Source organism: Podarcis raffonei, chromosome 1 (assembly GCF_027172205.1).
Source record: "Podarcis raffonei isolate rPodRaf1 chromosome 1, rPodRaf1.pri, whole genome shotgun sequence".
In the NCBI taxonomy this organism is placed as follows: domain Eukaryota; kingdom Metazoa; phylum Chordata; class Lepidosauria; order Squamata; family Lacertidae; genus Podarcis; species Podarcis raffonei.
Genome location: NC_070602.1, coordinates 96,437,743 through 96,459,102, shown reverse-complemented (window position 1 = coordinate 96,459,102; position 21,360 = coordinate 96,437,743). Strand labels below are relative to the sequence as shown.

The 21,360-nt window shown below is 39.5% G+C and overlaps 1 protein-coding gene and 1 long non-coding RNA gene across 3 annotated transcripts in view; both read right to left on the bottom strand.

Annotated features, from left to right (window-relative positions):
- Positions 1 to 652: 652 nt before the first annotated feature.
- Positions 653 to 3,964, bottom strand: LOC128421974 (uncharacterized). Its single transcript, XR_008332411.1, has 2 exons — positions 960 to 3,964; positions 653 to 782 (listed from the first exon to the last, which is right to left on the bottom strand). It is a non-coding gene; the product is annotated as an uncharacterized LOC128421974 (long non-coding RNA).
- A 113-nt stretch (positions 3,965 to 4,077) lies between these two features.
- The window catches only part of MGAT5 (alpha-1,6-mannosylglycoprotein 6-beta-N-acetylglucosaminyltransferase), a 109,132-nt gene continuing 91,849 nt past the window's right edge, over positions 4,078 to 21,360 (bottom strand). For both annotated transcript variants that reach the window (XM_053405298.1, XM_053405308.1), the window contains exons 12-17: positions 17,337 to 17,486; positions 11,918 to 12,064; positions 9,632 to 9,748; positions 8,833 to 8,907; positions 7,742 to 7,899; positions 4,078 to 6,257 (exon numbers count right to left, since the gene is read on the bottom strand). In XM_053405298.1, the coding sequence (XP_053261273.1) occupies positions 6,059 to 6,257; positions 7,742 to 7,899; positions 8,833 to 8,907; positions 9,632 to 9,748; positions 11,918 to 12,064; positions 17,337 to 17,486 (846 nt within the window). In that variant the 3' untranslated portion in view covers positions 4,078 to 6,058. The remainder of the gene's footprint in view (positions 6,258 to 7,741; positions 7,900 to 8,832; positions 8,908 to 9,631; positions 9,749 to 11,917; positions 12,065 to 17,336; positions 17,487 to 21,360) is intronic.

The window sequence follows — 21,360 nt, the reverse complement described above, 5'->3', positions numbered from 1 at the left end:
ACTCCCAAATCCTGTCAGCACTGACTGGCGACAGCAGTGGTCAGGTATAATGGGACTGCAGTAAAAGCTGGAGGACCACCAGGTCCACAGCACTGCCTTAAGGCAATTTCTAGTTCAAGCACCTGAGTGACTATTTACTAAGTTTTCAGCAGAACAAGCCTAATTATTCTTGCAACATTATAAGCAGGAGGTTGTAATTTCAGTTATTTTGAATTAGTCTAGTTTCATGTGGAAGGAAGGTTAACGTGATACAAATTGGCATGGGTTGGAAGGATGCACCTGTTCCTGAATTTCCTTGCAAGGTTGTTCTGGTGGAAGAGAATGCAGAAAAGACCTTGAAAATGTCTCTTTCTGTGTACCTATGCTATTTTAATGTGATGGCACCGATAATTTAAGTTCGAATGGTACTTTATTAACTCTAAAGTTATTGATAAAAAAAAATTAAGCAAAAAGACCGTCTATAAAAATGGTGTATAGGGTTCCTTTAGCAAAGCAGAAACCACACCAATCATTTAAAGCTGCTGAGAACCAATCAAAGTAAAATAATAGCTATAGCATCTTTGTATAACATATGGTTTCATATTAGGTGTATGGTAGGGGAATTGGGTTCATGCTGTTAACAGCAAAACACCCAGTTTTTGTTTTTTTTAAAAAAAGGAAAAGCCATTTGATAGATTAAGATGGATTGTTGGAAGATGCCTCCCTTGAATAAGACTTTTTTTTTTAAAGGTTCTTATTGTGGATAAAATATAAGATTTTTATCAAAGGGTGCAAGGGACCAGCTATTACTAAGTACATTAATGGGCTATGGACAACTATGCATGTTGATACTTAATTTTTTTAAAAAACAAACAAACTTGCATGACAATTGCAATTGCTTGTTGCATTTGACAACAGCCATCTAGAGCACCGCATATAATCAAAGCCAGAGGATGTTCTGCATAACCAGCTTAAAACACCTATAAATGCCTTCTCAACAATAACTCTCTTCACTTGTTGCACTAAATAAACAGGAGTTACCTAGAATATGAATGGCCTCTACTTTGCCCAAAAGGCTGAAAGCAATCATCTAGTATTGTATGAAACCTATTGAGAATTATAATCTTCAGGCATAACCCATCACAATTACTACTACTAACATCCATTGTGAATGCACAGTGATTTTGTAGCAGTCATGACACCCTTTTCAATTCAGAACCTGTATGAAGGCTATTCTTTCTTTAGAAAGCTCACTGTCAAAAATACAAAAACAAAGGCACTAATTACGGGGGGGGGGGGGCACTGCGTTATGTAGTTAATTCAATTGTGTGCCTCAGAACTTTTGCAACAAAAGTTATTGGGGGGGAAACGTAGTGAACTGTCCCTGAATTGCTCCCAAGTACTTTTTTTAAAACTAAGCAGCCTGTCAGACAAGCCGTGGGCATCGTACCATCAAGGTATAAAATGCTGAATGATTAATTACAATGCTAAATACATTTTTATCCCCAGTTACAAATGGAAGTTTCCATAGACTTTTCAGAGAAATTGACTTAGGGCCTACTTACACACTCTAAAAATTCTCCATATTGGACAGCTATATAACCAGAGCCACACTGACAAAATAACATGTGAGTGTTCAGTCATGTTGGTAGGCAAGGTTCTTCTCTGTGACAATTTGTAAAAAGAAGGAAGCCCAGTGCTACTCAGATTACAAGTGTCACGACTTTTAAATTTATCCTGTAGTATATCTGACTATTTTTAAGGAAGTGCATAGGTAGACCCATACAACACCAGTCTTTGTGCACTTGCTTGCTTGCTTGAGGAGGTTAGGCTGCTCCTTGTGACTTGGTGTTAGGCTTCTGATAATCCTTATTCTACAAGAGTGGTGCGAACGTTAGAAGCACATAGCATGCCATGGTAGCTGTGTGAACTTGAGCTAGGGGCCATGCACCCTCTGATGCTACAGGAATGAGCAATTACACCTCCTTTGAAGAAAAAGAGGGGACTTTCCTCTCTAAACAACTTCTTGAGTGCTCATGTGGTCAACCTTACATACTACTAAATGTGAATAACTTAATTGGAGCGCCTTCATACCTGCGAAAGTTTGTGCTAAGAACGTCAAGAAAATAACCTATTTCTTCAAAAGATCATGCCAGTGAAGTACTAGTAATTTATAGAAGAACATACTGAACTGCATTCTTTTGAGAGAGAGAAAAAGCATGTACATACCAATTTACATTTCTAGTTCTTTGATATTGGACGTCAGCAATTTCCTGTCACTTGGAACATGAAAAGTACACTACCAAACCATTTAAGACCAGGCAGATGGGCATTAGCTAACTATATTCTCTCCTCCCTCCTTTACTAAGATTTAGCATGGATAATGCATCATATATAAGCGCATTGTGTTTAGACACAAACATTCAAGTACAAATATCAATAGGTAGCATTCTCTTTGAGTTGTTGCAGCTTGTAGTACGTACTTTTGCTTTGTCTTTTCACCAATATTAAAAAATACTCTTTATAAATCATACCAATATTTACAGAAAGTATATAAATCCTCAAATTAGTGTTCCATTATAATTGCTCAGGCAATGTTCACATCCCAAACACACAATTAATTTAAAATAAAAAATAAAATAAAAGGCACACATATTAGCAGAATGTGCTTCAACACTGCCATGCAGAAACCAAACCCCCCCCCAACCACAACTGCTTCTATGAACCACAAGAGAGACAAATGATCAGAACTAGGTGAAATGTACTGAAAAGCATATTTATAGATGTGCAAATCAACTTGCATATATGAAATAAATGAGGTTTTTATTGGCATTTTTAAACAGTGTATTCAATCTTTACCTTTCAAAGGTAAGCTTTAATGTTAAAGTTCTTTAAAAATAAATTATGTAAATGCTTCTCTCAGGTTTTGGTGATCTCTCAGAACAAGATTTCTTTTAAAAAAAAATACCAAGTTACAAACTTGTAAAATAAGGGAGAAAATTTTGATATATGAAGACATGATGCTTCTAGCATGATGTGTTCTTTCATTTTATTTCAGACTTCAGGGAGCTCCATGAATTGTAGCCCACTACACCCAAAGCCAAAACCTGCCAAAATGATTTGCAATTCTATTTATCCCCTTAGATCTCCTAATAATCCTGAAGTGAAATACCACATTTCTGCATTTGAACTTTTAAAAAATGGTCCAGGTTTCAGTCAAGAGAGGCATTCCCCTCAAATAAATCTATAAGTTTGTCTGGCTTTAATGAAAAACCACCTTAATCATCACCTGCCAACTGCTCTTTATGCTGGCAGAGGATTATGAAGGCATTTGTTTTCAATGTGTCATTCATTAAAGGTACTGTATCCATAGAGATAGGTTTGAAGAAAAACCTTATAGATAGCCTGGATCATGGTACAAGTTTAATTTGCTTCCATATTTCGATGCTAAAAAAGTGTGAGGTCCATTGACTCTGTACTAACTACAACATGGTTAGATGAAACTCTTCTTTTGTACCATCTACCAAGTCTTCATAGTAAACACCATAATAAGGCTAATACACAAATTCATTTCTCTTCCACAATTACTGTTATTTTAAAAAACGCAGCTATGAAATAACTGGATGAGCCTATCAAAGGTCTGATCCTATTCTCAGTGATATCATAAAACGCTTGAAGAAATAATGGGAGACCATGTCATATGCAGAGTAAACCCAATGACTTGAAGTTAGTCATAACTTAAGTCCATTCATTTCAGTGGCCTGCTCTGAATACGGCTTACTCAGATACCACCCTACAATAATGTTATCAATTATACCTTCTCAGTACACCGCCACTCATTATAACCACATAGCATTTTTTTTTTTTTTTGGCCAACATACAGTATGTCTAAACTAGCAATTTACAGATATTACCCCCTGCTGAAAGACTATGTTATTCATTGCACCAACAAACTAACAAAACTCAAATCCTTCTCTTGGTGTATGTATGAAAACAAAAACACATTAAAAATGTTGCAATAGAGGACAAAATCTATGTTATTGTTTAAAGAAAAATAAGCAATTGATCAGATTTGTAAAATTGTATTAGGACGTTTAATACATTCTTCTCTGGAGAAGAAATATTAGATTGGAACTGGCCCCGTTACTAAAGCCAAACTAATCTGAATGTGCTAAAATGCATTTACAGCACATATATTCTCAAACATTTTTGCTGCAGCAGCAATTGGTAGTACTTTGTTTATTGCCAGGTCTAGTTTGATGACGGTCTGGCCTCATAAAGAACACATTAGAATAAAAAAGTCAATCACCAACAAGGGTATCAAAGTTGAAGAGTGATAATTTTTTAAAGGAAGGAAGGAGGGATGGGCTCCCATGTACTTACAAGTGTGGGGCAGAAACTGCTTGGTAACTTAACACACAAGGCTAGATTCCAAGTGTTAACTATTACAGAAGTCCAAGACATCACACAAAAGCCAGTCACAAGTTACTGGAATTTGGGCCAGCCACTGCTAATTTTTAATCCTATGCACATACAATTAAAAGTTGTTAGTCTTGTCAAACATTTCTGGAGCTATGCCCTGCTGATATGAAATAGTTCTTTAAAAAAGAAAGAAAGAAAGACTCTCTTATCTCAATGATTTGAGAGAGGTGTTTTCCCTTATGGTCTTTGGTATGTCAAAAGATACTTGAGTGCTTCCCACAATAAACAGTGAATGCCAAATAATGAATTAAGTTACATTACAAAAGAACAGAAAGGAGTGAATTATCCCACCAGTAGAAATAGTAAGTAATATTTAGGGTAGAGGGGAAAGAAGCAAATAACTGAAGTATCGTACTCTCATATAATATTGAAAATGGTCCAAGTTTTTTCTTGCCAACCTGTGGTAGCTTTTAGCTTCAAAGTGAGGAAGCATCCATTTTCTATCCAATGTCTTTCTATCCAATGCCTTCCACAAACAGTGCTTTTAAAGATGTCAGCTGTGCTGCAAAACACAACCCCTTTTTCCTTTTAAAAAAAAAAGGAAAAGCTGATCTACAAACAAATCTGAGTTCAATTCTCTGGATTAATTTCAAATTGTAACACTACCAACCTGCTGCAGCACACCTACTTTTAATTAAGGACTTCAGGAAGAGGTCTCACTTGCTTATAGTCATTGTTTTGTTCATGTCTGTCCGTCCATCCTATAAAAGCTTGTAAAATCTCCCCAAGCTGTCAAAGACAGACCAGCACGATTTGACTGCCTCACTTCTATTTTCAACTTTCAGTCACTGTTTCTCCACCTTATACCGAGGAAAATATTGCTCCAATGGCACCATTTTATTTTCAGTGATCTAACAGTATGTCTAGTCACCACCCTACAACAAAACTTCGTGGGACTGGGAAAGAAGGGTACACTCATAATTCTAGACAAGACCATACATTTTAAATATTACGCTTATGTGGCTTAGAAGCCCCGATGAATGGCACAATCATAATCCATTATCAAACCAAAAGTATCTGCGACTCAGGAAGCCACCAGTTAATGGTGTTACTTGCTTAGCTATGTGGAGACCACCACACGGCTGTGAATTTGCAGAATGTGTCAGATGAGATAAAAACCAATAGATATTCTGTCGCTGTGTTCCGTTGTAGTTCCATGTTCACCAGCCATTCAGGATTCAGAAGCCCCCTATAAACAATGTACCCAGGATTGTGTTACCGGTAGTCTTTCCTGTACTGACCAATCTCTTCCAGGTCTGTTTCTTTGTACTGGAAATAATATTCAGAAAAGTTGTTGATCATGAGGAGTTGTTGGTAAAAGAAACCCACACTCTTAATTTACCCTTACAAAATGCTGAACTTTGTTTTTTACCTCCTTAAGTAAATTAAGGAGATTTCTGTGTCACTGGAATTGCTTGCTTAGGAAAAAAAATATAAATCATTTGAGATTTTTTAAAATCGCTTTTCTGTTCCATCGTGGTACAGATTTTTCTCTTCAGCAATTGTTCTGCCTGCAGTAGCAAAGTGCAAGAAATGGCAGCAGCTCTCACTAAGCCACTGGCTCTTTTGTCCCTTCATCAAGTCAAGTGAGCTGCTGCTATAGACAGTCTTTACAAAGTGCAACTTGTCCTTTAAGGTAGTCTCTGCAAGGGCAGATTCTTTTGTGGCTTGGATGAGATCCTGCACAGCTGAACAACAAGAGATCACCCTGGAAGACACAGTGTTTTCTCTTTTCATCAAAAGATGGAACCACAATATCATTTGCAGACTCAGCTGTATGACATTCAATGTTGTATCTGGAAAAGAAAAGGAAAAGTAAGACAACCTATATCACATGCAATAATTCAGCAAGCAGCAGCAGCAGCAGCACTTCCAACTCATGGTTCCAAAGGTAGGTAATGCAGAGATTCAGTTCATACATAAAACTGACATCTCAGCAACTGGGTCCCGTAAGCTGCCCAACTCACGTCAAAAATCACACCAATAATTTCACTTAGAAGAGATTGACACCATCCCAGAACACTTGGTTACACAAACACCGATGAGCAGAAATACTATAATCCAGAGTTCTCTTTGACATGAAGTTGCATAGAGTTCACAGTTAAAGTGGATAACTAGAATGTATAAGATCTGCACAATGCAGTTCTACTATAGGCCCCCCTTCCCTTCCATAAAAAGAAAAGTAGGGATGAGCCCACTGCCCCCCACCACTTCCCCAATCCATCCTCTGCAGCACACAGCTTGTTCTAGTCAAGTAGGCTGTCTGCACAATTGGAAACCCTGGAAGTTCTAAATCATGTGGCAAGTCTGCTTCAGTACAGCATGCTTCCAACAAGCAGTGAACTGCAGAAACAGTGATGGAGTGTGCAGAAATCACTCCTTGTTTGCACTTCTCATGCAATGGTAATCATGTGATGGTGAGAATGAGTGATTGGGAATTATGTTGCCTGGGCACTGTGGCACACTCTGCTCTGGAAAGTAGTGACTGACTTGTATAGGACATTCCCCAAGCCTATGGGCCAGTTTACACTTTTCAAATTCATCCAGCAAACCCACCTGTATATGCAGAAGTGTAGAGTAAAGCTAGAAGCTGGCAACTATTTTAATGATGATGACTAAACAAAAAGCAGTGGCAGATGCACATTCACAAACATGATTCTAGAAATGTATTTAATTACAACACACACACACACGTGTACAATGGAAATCTTCCACACTAATACCACAGTTGACTCACTTCATACAATAACTGTTCCATGTGACAAGTTTACTGGAGGCATATACCCCAACAAACCATGATTTAGCAGACAGTTCTCAGCAATCATAGATGTAAGCTAACATACATGTGTGATATCGTCACACATGAGAGCATACAGGGAGTTATGGGGTTTCTTTTCCGCCAATACCTGCATACACTAGTCTAGGGGAAAGTATTTGAAAGTAGATCTAAACATCAATTGTAACTTGTAGGTCAACGTAGGCAGAAGCCAGGGAATTGGTTGCAATACAAAGGAAAGCTATGGTAAATTCTGTTTGGTTAGCAACATGAACGGCATCATTTGGTTCAGTTTTCTCTGTCTATTAAATTGTGCTATGCAGGTGAACAATTTCTGTGAAAATTTTGTGAAATTGTGCTATGAACACAAATGCATTATATTCGAAAGCCTCTGAAGTTTATCTCATGCTGAGATGGAAACCGTGTTCCAGAGCAACATTCAAAATGTGCTGAAAATGTTTTCTTGCAACTTTCTTTTCTTGTCCTTGGAACTGCAGTACTTACTTCAAGAGGTCTTTGTCCTTGTTCAGGTGCTGGAAAAAGGATGGCTCACAGATGAGCTGATTTTCTTGACAAACCTGCTTACATGATTTCCCAGACCCAGCAATTTTAACCTGAAGGGCACTTAATGGGGGCCACATCACTTGCCCGTGGCAGAAATCCTGAAAAAAAGTACATTTCAAAATGACAAGGCAAAAAGTGATTTCACGCAATACGCTGCTGTTATTCAAAGCTTCAATCTCCAGACGGTTCAGTTAAGACTGTAAAGTAACCAGCATGGATCTCAGGGCTGCCTAGATCTCTGCCAAGTGTATAATCTTGTTTCAGGCTCCTGTCTGAAACTTGAAAGTCACCACCACTCAGGGTAAACAATACACAGCTAGAAGAAGAAGAAGAGTTTGGATTTGATATCCCGCTTAATCACTACCCTAAGGAGTCTCAAAACGGCTAACAATCTCCTTTCCCTTCCTCCCCCACAACAAATACTCTGTGAGGTGATTGAGGCCGAGAGATTTCAGAAAAGTGTGACTAGCCCAAGGTCACCCAGCAGCTGCATGTGGAGGAGCAGGGAATTGAACCCGGTTCACCAGATTACGAGTCCACTACTCTTAACCACTACACCACACTGGCTAGATGGATCAATGTTTGGTTTTAGTAGAAGGCAGCTTTTAAGGTATGTTTTCTGTCTAAAAATGTGGTACCCCCAAGGCAATAAACAGCCAACTTAATAAAATAAAAATATTAAAAGAGCACCGAAAATGGCTCAGCAACAACAAAAAAGCATCACCAAGCAATCTATTAGAGATATGCACTGACCACAAGATTTGTTTTAGACGCTGATAGAGTGCTTCATAGAGTGCCCTCTACCAGTTAGTTTACTGGTTACCGTATTTTTCGCCCTATAGGACGCACCTTTTCCCCTTCAAAAATGAAGGGGAAATGTGTGTGCGTCCTATGGGGCGAATGCAGGCTTTCGCTGAAGCCTGGAGAGCGAGAGGCGTCGGTGCGAACCGACCCCTCTCCCTCTCCAGGCTTCAGGAAGCTATCAGCAAGCCTTGGGAGCCCTGCGGGAGTTCCAGATATGGAGAGCATACCTGTTTCTCTATGAAAACATTCATTCTCTGGAGCATCCCCTCACATGTGAATTCAAAGGGCAGGTAAGGTTCAATCTGTTAAAATAAAATGTACAGTTTAGTTCCTTGTTGTTGTTTTAAAAAATATTATCCAAGGCACCACTGTAACATATGTTTGTGCAGGTGCTCAGATATTAGTTATGAAGTTGTTTAGTAAGGCATCTGCCATTCTAAATATTGCTGCTACCATGAAATTAAACTATAAAAACACTCAGCAAATTTCACACCTGTAGTATTTCCTAGCCCAGTTTCCCCTACCATTAAAGCTCTCCGCTACCAGAGAAATAATTTTGTGCTTTTTCGATCTGTAATTTCCCCCCACACTGAGGCTTCTTAACAAAGTACAATCTATACATATATTCAAATATGACATTCAAACTATATTGGATGGGCAGGGGTGGGGAGTTATCAGCTGAGTGCCCCCCTCCCGGTTTCAAGCTCTAAACAGGATATAAATCTTATATCTTTTGAAATAATGTCATTCATATTTTGCATATTGCATGGTATTTACAGTATGTAAGTTTTGCATATTAATGGATCTTATATAATGATCCATGTGAGTTTGCAACAAGCTGTAATTCATCGTAGCCAAAAAACAGAAAGTTTTATTTTTGTTGGATTATTTAAGGCTTTTAGTTTCATATTGAGCTCTTTCTGATAAACCTCACACTATCATATGTTTCTGTTCCATATTTATGCATTGATTTACAAATGCAGTGGGGGTTTTTAAACAACAACAACACCACACAAAACTGTTAACCTTTTGATTCAAAATTGCTTTCACTGCCTTCTCAACTTCAGAGAGGTCATTGATGTTTACAGTCCAAACATGAGGCTTCCCGATGTAAACTTCAGCATAGGGGTGTTGAGATGTCAACTGAAAGAAAAACAATCAAATGTCATCTTTTCGGGAATCATGTTCATTTCAGTAGGCAAATTTCAATAAGATACAAAATGTGTAGATAACATAACACTCCAGCCATTTAGGGGGCTCTTTATTCCTTTGTTTTCAAAGCTTTGCACACGTCATCGTAGTCACCAAAAAGGAATTATCAAGATTTCTATAGAACCTAATCAATGAAATGTGGGGCAAGTAACTAGGTAAGTGTTAGGGACAGTGTAATGCACCTTGACAAAGGGAAGCAGACAGTCTAGTGTTTCTTGCAATAAAGTATCCTAACATTCTGATTCTAAATTCTGACCTCTCTAGTATCTCTTGCCAAGCTAATTAGTATTTATATGAGAATTGTATGCTCAGTCATTTCCATTTGTGTCAAAGCTGGAAGACTCGATAAGATTACTTAATTTGTGAGTTGCCATCTAGAATGACACTTTTTGTAGCTTGTTTACTTAACGTTTTGAAAAACTTAATACAGCTTAAAAAAACAAATTCAGAGCACATGCTATATAAGCCATCTCTTTTTTCGTACTTTACCTTCATGGTGTTCCAAATCATTCTGCACCCACTCTTTCTAAAGCCCCTTTTACCTTGCTTCAAAATATTATAGGCAGCTGTTTACTTCTTAAGGAACTGTTTCCACCTGAATTGGCTTTCTCCTGCAGCCACTTCCTTGCCTGATATTATGCATTTGGCAGAGATGCATAGGAGGTCATGTAAAGCACTGACATGCACATGTCCCAGCCCCTTGGTAGCCCATGAGTCTGTAGTCCACGAGTCACCTCCTGTACTTCTAGATAGCCTCATTCTTCTAAAAGCCTTCAGAATTAATGCTACAGAGTTATAGTGCTGGGCATTATGCCCAAAATACTCCACTGTTTGATGACTCTTAATGTTAGCTAAAGGCACTAAAGGCTGGCAAGCAAGACCTTGCTTCCTGTCCAGTGAAGGCTAAAAGGCAGCTAACACATGTGTAGATAAATGAGGAGCCTTCAATCCTAATCTCCCTTGCTTTACTTTCTGAATGCCATATTTACAAAGCCAATTCTTGTTGTTGAGACATATTTTGAGGACAAATCCTTATCAGCTTATATTTGCTGCCTGAACAGAGTGAAAGCACCTTGTAAACCAAATGCTTCTTTTACAAGAAAGAGGCCATTGCCACACAAGCAGTTTATGAAAAGAATTGATTCCCCCCCCCATGCTATGTTTACCCCATGCTATGTTTATCCCTTTTATTAAGTTAATGGCCCCCTCTGACTGCCCTTTCTAGGAACTAAAACAGCCAAACAAATATCCTTTATACTGATTTAAATACAAATATCTTCATAGAATTTTATTTATACTTTTTTAATAGGCTATGTGCTGTCAGCATACAGGATTCAGGTGGTGATGACTGTAAAACATTATAAATATTGAGGAACAAGCTGTTATTTCCAAGTAACAAGAAGTATGCTCAGGAGTGAACACGTGAACTCCATTATCTATGGGAAGGGAGCAGGCTGTGCATACAAGCCCTGGCACAATATCCGCATCCACCTCACTGCCTATACTTAATGCCTGACTATCCCCGTGTTTGAATTTGAGTAGAGTCCTGATCAGGAACCTTGAAATGTGTGGCTGCAAGTAAAAGTTCACTGTAGACCTCCATCACCCAACACAGGGAAGGTTGGGGGGGTGCAAGGACCTTGCCCCTAAAGTCTAGCAAAATAATTCAAGTGGTTGGTGTGTTTTTTCCCCTTGCTGGAAATTGGACAGAGTTTAACTTTCTTGCATTTAATGTACATAAAGCTAAATAAATGTGCAAACACACCTCCCCAAAAAAAACCTGCTTAGAATTACACTCTTAAGATTTTCATACATTGATTTTTGTTTTTAGCAATGATGATTTCCTGTGTAAACTGAACCAACTGAAAGAATTGAGCACTGATACTATTCTAGATACAAATGTCTAAAAGTAATTGCAGGTTATAGGCTCAGAAGGAAACAATCTCAGACCAAGAGTTTGCTATGGCAATAGCAATGAAATCCCATACTTTGGTGATGCTTAGAAATTTAAAAAAGGACGTGCTACAAAAGCTACTGTTGACATGTCCAACCAGCAGTACACACAATAGAAAATTGTGAATATGGATGTTGATTGCTTACCTCTCGGAGTGTTGGCTTGCCTTTGAAGAAATCTGTGTTTTTGCTGCTTTTGGGTGGATTAAATTTTGGATTCAGAAATGCACATCCATTTGCAATGGCCTCTAGAGGGGCAGGTCCCTCATATGGAAAGCCAAGACCAACAAAGAGCTGTAAAATAGAAACACCCATAACATTAGATTTTATTTCATTTTCTCTGCTACATTTTATTTCTGTGTTAGGCATTATTCCCTTTCCTGATTTTAAACTTTAAAATTAGGTTAGCTTACTTGTATTCTTTTATGCCATGTTGCATGGATCGATTCTTTTGTATTTATTATTGACACAAGTACAGGTGGTTTGGGGAGGCTGCCTGTGACATAATAGGAGGGTCAGCCTGGACATCTAACTCACAAAGTAAGGCAGCTTCCTGCCCTATATCTGATGACTGCCAAAGGTGCTTGCTTTTGCAACATGCCACACTTCTGAAAGAGCCATGAAAATATACTGCAAACCTGATAACCTTTCTATAACGGGCGAAAGTGAAAATTATGAAACCCTTTTCCTAAAATAAAACCTTCTCTAAATTAAAAACAAGTTTTATAAAGCACTCCGTATTTCCAGTATTTTTGTAGTGAGCAGGGGAGGGAAAGGAAGAAGGGAACATCATATTTTTAGATTTCTCTACAGCCAATAGTGCAGTGAAAAAAGGTGAAGCAAGGCACACTGTCTTTCCATTATTGGGAGAATGTATTTTCACCCACTTTCTTGGTAACACATATCACCAAGTCCTAAGCTTTGACCAAAGTCCACTTCATCCACAACCACAATTCACAGACCTCAAGACATTCTAGGCCCATCACAGAGTAATAGAACCACCATTAGATCCTGGCATAAGGAGGAAATATGTCTTTGGGGAGTTAGCAAATACTTTGCTTGAACTTGTGCCACACAATAATTACTACACAATTGGCAAAAATGTCTTGCATAGAGTAGCTGAGCAGGGTGGCATTCTTGAATAAGCATATTCTTCAAACAGCACTAGACTTCCAAAGACCAACGGCAGGTGGCAGCAAAGTTTGCAGGAATGTGCACCTAGTCTACAACAGTGAGTCCAGCTCAAACTACTTGGAAAGCTGTGTGAAAAGGCTGTTCTTGGAAATTGTTTAGCATAAGAGATGAAAGAAGGGACTGTGAGTGGTCTGCAAAAAGTCAACCAAAAGAAAGTTGCATAGAAGTACCTGGTCTTATAGACCATTTTGTCTAACCCCAGCCTGATGCAGGAAACCGAGAGCTACATGGCTACTCCTTAGACATCTATAGGAGTGCTATCCTGCCCCCTTGGCTACTTAGCCTACTCCTTTGGCTAAGCCAGGGTTCCCCAAACCTGGGTCTCCAGCTGTTTTTGGACTACCACTCCCATCATCCCTAGCTAGCAGTGGTCAGGGATGATGCAAATTGTAGTCCAAAAATAGCTAGAGACCCAAGTTTGGGAAACTCTGGACTAAACATTCCCAGTTCTTTTAGCCCAAAGAAGGCTAACCTGTAGCCCTCCAGGTATTGTTGAACTCCCATGACCATCAGCCCTAGCCAGCATGGCCAATCATCAGAGATGATGGCAGCTGCAGTACAAAAACACCTGAAGAGGCGCAGACTCCAATCCCTGACTTGACCTTACCTTATAAAGCTTGTTTTTTTATACTGCTCACCATAATCATTGTTCTCGTCTAACCCACTCCACTCTGTTTGTATCTTTATTAAAGTGTAGCACTCAGAAATGGGACACTGTACTCCAGTGGGGTCTGATTAGTGAATAAAATGGAACTTAATTACTTTACATGTCCTGGAAACTATGACTCTATTGATGCAGTCTAAAGCCAAATTTTTCTCTTTTGCTGCTGCATCATGTTGCTGACTCATTTCAGTATGTGGCTGGCTACAATCCTGAGGTCCTGTTTGCAGGAATTATTGCCAAGTCAGGATCATCCGTCCTATACCTGTGCATTTGATTTCTCTCACACTGAAGAACTTTGCCTTAGTTTTTGCTGAACTTCGTTTGGTCAGCTTCAGCCCAGTTTCCCATCCTGTCAAGGTCAACTTGAATTTTGTTTTAATCTTCTGAGAGGTTCTCCTTCCTAGTTTTGTGTTATTTGCAAATGTGATGACTCATTCCACCCTTTTATATTTATAAAAAGTTGAAGCCACAGCCCTGCAGCACCTCACTTGAAAACTCGTTCCAGTCTGATGAGGAACCACTAATGAGTACAATTTCACACCAGCTGTGAATCCACCTGACAGCAATGTCATTTAGCCTGCATTTAAACAGTTTGCTAACCAAGGTACAATTGGAGGGGGGGACTTTGTCAAAGTCTCTGCTGAAATATAGACATACCATGAGCATCCCACAACCCACTAAACCTGTAACTCAACAAAGATGATAAATTTATTCTGGCAGGATTATTAATTACAAATTTATACATGTTTCTACTAATACTGCATTATCATCAAGATGCTTTCAATCTGACTCCTTTATAATATATTTAAGCATCTTCCCTGGTAATGAAACTGGACTGACTGTTATGTAGTTTCCTTGATTCACCTTTCCCTAACCTTTTGAAAATTGGGCAGTCCTGCCTCTTCTCACTTGTTCTCCACGATTTCTCAAATGTTCTCAGAGTACACCAGTGAGTTCCTTTAGTACATGGGTAGGCAAACTAAGGCCCGGGGGCCAGATCCGGCCCAATCGCCTCCTAATTCCAGCCCACGGATGGTCTGGGAATCAGCATGTTTTTACATGAATAGAATGTGTGCTTTTATTTAAAATGCATCTCTGGGTTATTTGTGGAGCATAGGAATTCGTTCATTATTATTTTTTCAAAATATAGTCCGGCCCTGCACAAGGTCTGAGGGACAGTGAACCGGCCCCCTGCTGAAAAAGTTTGCTGACCCCTGCTTTATTACTTTAGGGTGCAGTTTGTCTGGCCCTCAATACTTGAACTCGGCATCTTTGTTTCTATTGACTAATTCCTTATCTATCTGAACTGCAATCCTCACCTTCATTAATTATGCTAATTATGCAAGGTTGTACACTATCTCTTTTGAGAGAAGATGAAGGAAAGATCGAAGATATGCAGTGCTGCCTTCTCTGTGTCACCCTTTAGCATTTCACCATGCTTACTGAGAAGTCCATTGTACGTACCTGAAAAACCCTTTCTGTTGCTCTCAGCATCTCTAGCCAGCTTCAGCTCATTTGAGTTTTAGCTTTCCTGACAATGTCCCTACAAATCTGGATTCCTTGTCTGCACTTGTCCTTGGTTACCTGTCCTCCCTTTATAAATGACCTTTTTTATTTTTAGCTCCTCACTATACTTTCACATTGCCTTTTGTATACCTCTCTCTCAATATCTCTCTCTCTCTCTCTCTTAGCTGTGCCTCCCTTCTTCAGGACCTCTCGGCCACCTGAGGAATTTCCCTATCTAGTATTTCTCTGAGCTTATTAAAATCAGGGTTCCCCCCCTGAAATTCAACTCATTCACTTTTGATGAATTTGAGAATTATTTGGCCACTTTCTCCAAAAGTTTCTGCTACTTAAATGTCCCGACTTTCTCTTTCCTACTTGTTAAGGCCAATCTATCTTACTCCTTCTCCCTCTCTTCTGAAAAAAGGAAGTCCTCACCAAGCATGGCCACATGAATGGGTCTTTCCAGCCATCACACTTTCAGCAAATTGTCACATCTTAAAGTCTCCAGATGACTCTGGAACCCCATATGACAGGGAAAAAAGGTAATCATTTGAAGGAACCTTTGTTGGAACATGAGCTTCCATGCACAAATCTTGATTTGGACATCCTGCAATGATCCTTGCCATTGGAGAGGGGCAAGTTTTAATCCCCAAAAGCTCCTGGCAAAGGCTGCTGCTGAGAATTATTAACTTGTAAGTCTTAAGTGGGCAGGATTCAGGCTCTTTTGAGATGAACAATACTGGATATTAAAGCAACAAATTTTTAGTATAGATTATGAATATACCTCTTCAAAAGAAAAATAGGGCAAAGTGCCATCTGGCTGCAAAATGTTATAACCCTTATTTCAGAGTGCCTTTTGTGGAGAGGCTGACAGTGAAATACAGGAAAAGAAAACCTCCTAACAAAACCTACTGATGTATCAAACTGCATTATGAGTTCCCACTTTTTTTAAAAAAAAAGCAGATTTAATGGGCTCAACATTTACAGAGAACAACCTGATCTATTTCTGCATTCCCATGCAGCAAACAAAAAAGGTAGACAAGTCTGATACGCAATTAAATTATATCTTTTAATTAGCAGCAGCAGAAACATGGCCGAACCATTAATTAAAGGACTTTAAAATGTCACCAACAATTCAGCAGTGGCTGAGTTTTAATTAGTTACAGAAAATGATACTGGATGGTTAGATAAGCATTCTTCACTTTTTACCTTGACGCTGTTGGAACATCTTTTCTGTTCTATATGCTGTCAACTTATTTAACAAAAGCTCCTTAGGGGATAGTGTGCAGCTCACATGTCTTGACAGCACAGGGGCTTCTGTTACCACTTAATAATAAATACAGCACCAACTGTCCTCCACTCATATTAAATAGCTGCTACCATCTGTGAAGTATAACTTGGAAGTAACAACACTACAAACTTCCCCAATTGGATCAAAATTATAAGCAGCACATTCCACCATTTCAATAAGAAAGGAAATTATTTTACTGAGTGATGTTTTGCTTCACTTTAAATGAAAATATTCTTTCAAAAAGATCCCATGCAAGCAAATCCTTTTGGCTTTTTTGAAAGAATATTTTCAGTATTTTTGTGGCGAATGTTCTTTGCTTTTTTGGCAGGAACACACATGTATTTGGTGTTTAATACTTTTGAAATATTAAGATTTTTGTTGAATTTTTGTCATTTGTACTGTCTGCATTTGCATTATTTTGTATTCACGTTTATTTGTTCTTTGTGAACTGCCCTGGGAACCTTTTCAGGCTGATAGGTAAATAAAAAGTAGCATAACAGAAACACAACATAATAAACAGCTATTTGTGTGTATTTGTGTGAGAGGGATTTTGCCTCAAGTTTGCTGAGCCAAATTCTGAAGTGCGTTTGTGTGGGAGGAGTGTTTCTGAAATCATCAAACTTGGTTCTCATGCATGCAAAACTTCTAGAGGGTGGAGGGGCGGCTATTTAACAGTGAAAGCTTTCCATTTTTCTAAACAAACTTAACACACATATGAAGCACCATCCCAATAAGAAATTGAAACCAGTGGAAACCAGTGGCAAATGTTTAGAGCTGTTATGGTACAATGAGCATAATGGGGCAATCGCTTCATGGGGGCGGGGAGTAAATGCATTTCAATGCACATGTATTTTAATCTTTTGGGGTTTTGCTTCTTCTTCTTTTCTTTTTTTGCATACCAGCCAACTTACCTTTGTCCCTCTCAGCAGGAACTGCAAATCCCGGCCACTGAGGATGCCATGGTTTTTAACATAGCTGGGCATGTAGACAGTACTAGTCCCGTGGACAGTTCCATGAACTTCTGTATAGGTATGAATGACATCCAAATAAGCTTTCTTATCCTAGTAAGGAAACATAAGCCAACCAAAACTGAGTCTTCACATAATGCAGAGGCCTATCTATCTAATTACCCACCACCACTACACAATACAATATCTCCTGCTGCTCCAAGACTCCCCTGATCCTATGGAGCAGAATTTCAAGGGGCAAAGGGGCTGTAGCAGTGGTCAGATCAGCAAAAAATGCTGCAGTACCCCATCGGTACTCCCACCATTGGAACTAGTTAAAAGTTCTTATTTCACCAAGCTCTTATTTCACCAAGGAGACTGGTTATGCTAAGTTTTGGGCCCCACACATCTGAGTCACACAAAATAATTACTGATCCTCTCCAAAGTTAACTCCGTCAAAGCAATGACAAACCTAGACAGCATCTTAAAAAGCAGAGACATCAGCTTGCCAACAAAGGTCTGTATAGTTAAAGCTATGGTTTTCCCAGTAGTGATGTATGGAAGTGAGAGCTGGACCATAAAGATGGCTGATCGCCGAATAATTGATGCTTTTGAATTATGGTGCTGGAGGAGACTCTTGAGAGTCCCATGGACTGCAAGAACTCCCATGGACTCCATTCTGAAGGAAATCAGCCCTGAGTGCTCATTGGAAGGACAGATCCTGAAGCTGAGGCTCCAATACTTTGGCCACCTCATGAGAAGACTCCCTGGAAAAGACCCTGATGTTGGGAAAGATGGAGGGCACAAGGAGAAGGGGACGACAGAGGGCGAGATGGTTGGACAGTGTTCTCGAAGCTACCAACATGAGTTTGACCAAACTGTGGGAGGCAGTGGAAGACAGGAGTGCCTGGCATGCTCTGGTCCATGGGGTCATGAAGAGTCGGACACGACTAAGCGACTAAACAACAACATGCAAGTGCTTTGAAGAAAAAAGAATCCCCCTCATACTCCCCAGTCCACAAAAGCTTAATGGTGGAGTCATGCTGCTCTTTACATACATGGTGGCATTTAAAAATTCTTCTCTAGAGTGAGCCACAAAGTCTCTTGGTTTCCCCCCATATACTAGGACTTGAAGCAATGTGGAAAACTAGGTGCTTTGTTTGGGAGAAATTTATTTCATAAAAAACACACCCTTGACCTGCTTTCCTCTTCTCTAGAACTCATTCAAAGATGGATTGTGAAGTGCTCAGTATAGAATAACCCTTGAAACATATTGCATGAATGAGTCTTCTCAACTGTGTAAATCAGCAACCTCAAAGTCTGGTTTCTAGTTGAGAAGTAAATGTACCCTTTGTCTCCAGTGGGATCAGAAAGCACAAGCTTGTGTTTTGCATCCCTCAGTTCCATCACATGCAACACCGACACACTATTCCCTGTTTGTTGGTTAAAAGCCATGCGCAGATGCTCATTCAAAGGTTACAGGAGACTAGGAAGAATCTTCCTGCCTTGAGCCCTGTAGAATCCAAGCATCTTCACATATATTTGAATTATCAGTTTAAGAACACAAAACACACTAGCTATTACATCTTCTAATGAAGAGTAAATATATTGTAAGAAGTTTTATTTAATTAAAAATTATTTCAGAATTTCAATACCACACTTCATTCTTTTGGGGTTTTCATGATGGTGTATGATCAGTGATCTTAACAGGGCAATAGGACAATAAATAAAATCCAGAAAGTGCCCCATCCAGAAAGAAACCCATTAAAACGATTTGCTTCCAAAATGGTCCCTCCCGCATGGCAACACTGGTGCCCTGCCAGGCAAGCCTCTTTGCGGGGGGAGGGGGTGTTTTGTAGTTGACGGTCTACCACTCAAAAATCCCTCTCTATTGCTGTTGAAGATCACACATCCAGTAAAGGAGGAGATGATTATTTGGTCTTTCCTTTAGAAAAATGTCCTCCTTTGGACTACAACTCCAATCAGTTTTTGATCCCAAGATTTCAGCAGTCTTCAGAAACCCTTCCTTGAACATGCTTCCACTTAGCTTTCCTTTGAGCTCAGATCTCTTTTCCTTGCTCGCTTCCTACTATAGTACACACAGCTAGTTCCTGGGCTTATCTGTAAATTCCAAACCCTGCCTTCATGAAAACTCAAGCCAGAAAAAAACAGCTTGGCTTAATTTTTCTGATTTCATTAAACTCAATCAGGTTGGAGTTTTTGTTTTTTTTAATGCAAATTCTTCCTTAAAGAGAAGTATGCCTAATTAACTTGTTTTGTATGGTTGTTAGTTTTAAAAATTGTATTGTGTTCTTGATGTAACCCATGTTTAGACCTTATGGTGAAGGGCGGGTAGGAAATTATAATAATGATGCTGATGACGGCAACAACAATTCTAGCATCTACAAACTCTCACACATTATTTAAATGACTGTGGTCTTTGAAATAGAGCTTGAATCAAGATCAGTATGGGGCTGCTCAGACAGATGCTAAGGTGAGATTAAAGCTCTTGGTTGTTCCTTTGATCAAGCAAGATGCATTCCCAGGTGATGGGTACTATGAGAACACCTTCAACACACACACCCCACTCACACCACTCCTTTAAATCTCTGTACTTTGAAGGAAAAACGTGGAGGGAGGCATTTGGGATCAACCAACAGGCAGTAGGAGCATGCCTTGCTCGATACTTTCAACACATCCCTCCCACATTTCTCCTTCAAAACTCTGCAGAGACTTGAAGGAGAAACTCAAGGGTGTGTGTGAGAGAGAGAAAGAGAGAGAGAAAGCCCTTTGTAAACATCCCCATTGGTGGATGTTTGCAAAAGGGCTATTTGAAAGCCCCACAGTATGCTTTGAAGTCCAATCAACGATGGAGTGTGTGTGTGTCTTCAAAAGGAAGAATCTCTCAACATCACTATGATAGCAGCTATCAACTTCAGTCGATGGTGGGGTATGTGTGAGAGAGATAAATATCTAGCCAGAAAAGACTACCCACCCCTGCTCCATAGGAATGTTCATATTCTAATCCAAAGTGTTTTAGAGCACGATGTGGTTACTGTGAATATAATAGTAAATCATGTCATATTTTCTTTTGTACAGTATTATAAATTTTAATTTCTTAATCCATTTAGAATTTACAATACTTTTTTAATTTCAAGGATCAGCTCACACACCAAGTGAATTATCTGAGATTTAGTTCTTTTTCAGTGTTCAAAGGGCAGGAGGAAGGGATGGTGGGAACAGAAGAAACATTTTAAGGAAAGGTTGCTTAGAAACAGAATAGACTTGTTAAATCTTTTGACACAGATTAGGATAGGCAGGGCTAGTACTTGTTTGCAACTGGAAGAGAGAGATATAAGAAACAAGAAACATAAAATGGGTCAAACTAAGGCCACATATTTATTAACTTAACTTCTGCACTGCAAATGAAACAGTGCAATCAGCTAATTTCCACTGATGGCCTCGGTCCTGTATACCTGAAGAAGCGTCTCCACCCCCATTGTTCAGCCCGGACACTGAGATCCAGCGCCGCGGGCCTTCTGGCGGTTCCCTCACTGCGAGGTTACAGGGAACCAGGCAGCGGGCCTTCTCGGTAGTGGCGCCTGCTCTGTGGAACCGCCTCCCATCAGATGTCAAGGAAATAAGCAGCTATCCTACTTTTAAAAGACACCTGAAGGCAGCCCTGTTTAGGGAAGTTTTTAATATTTAATGCTGTATTCTGTTTTTAATATTCGATTGGGAGCCACCCAGAGTGGCTGGGGAAACCCAGCCAGATGGGTGGGGTATAAATAATAAATTATTATTGTTATGACTGCCTTGAATGTATCAAGTCCTGTCCTCAGCAGGGGTAATGACCAGGCATAGCTCCATTGCCTAGGCCTTACCTTCGAGTGAACAGGGATGCCTTCCTGATCCTGCCAGGGCCATACAACTCAAGGCACATGAGGTATCCAGGCTAAGGGCCCCACAACTCAGAACATTGGGCCTC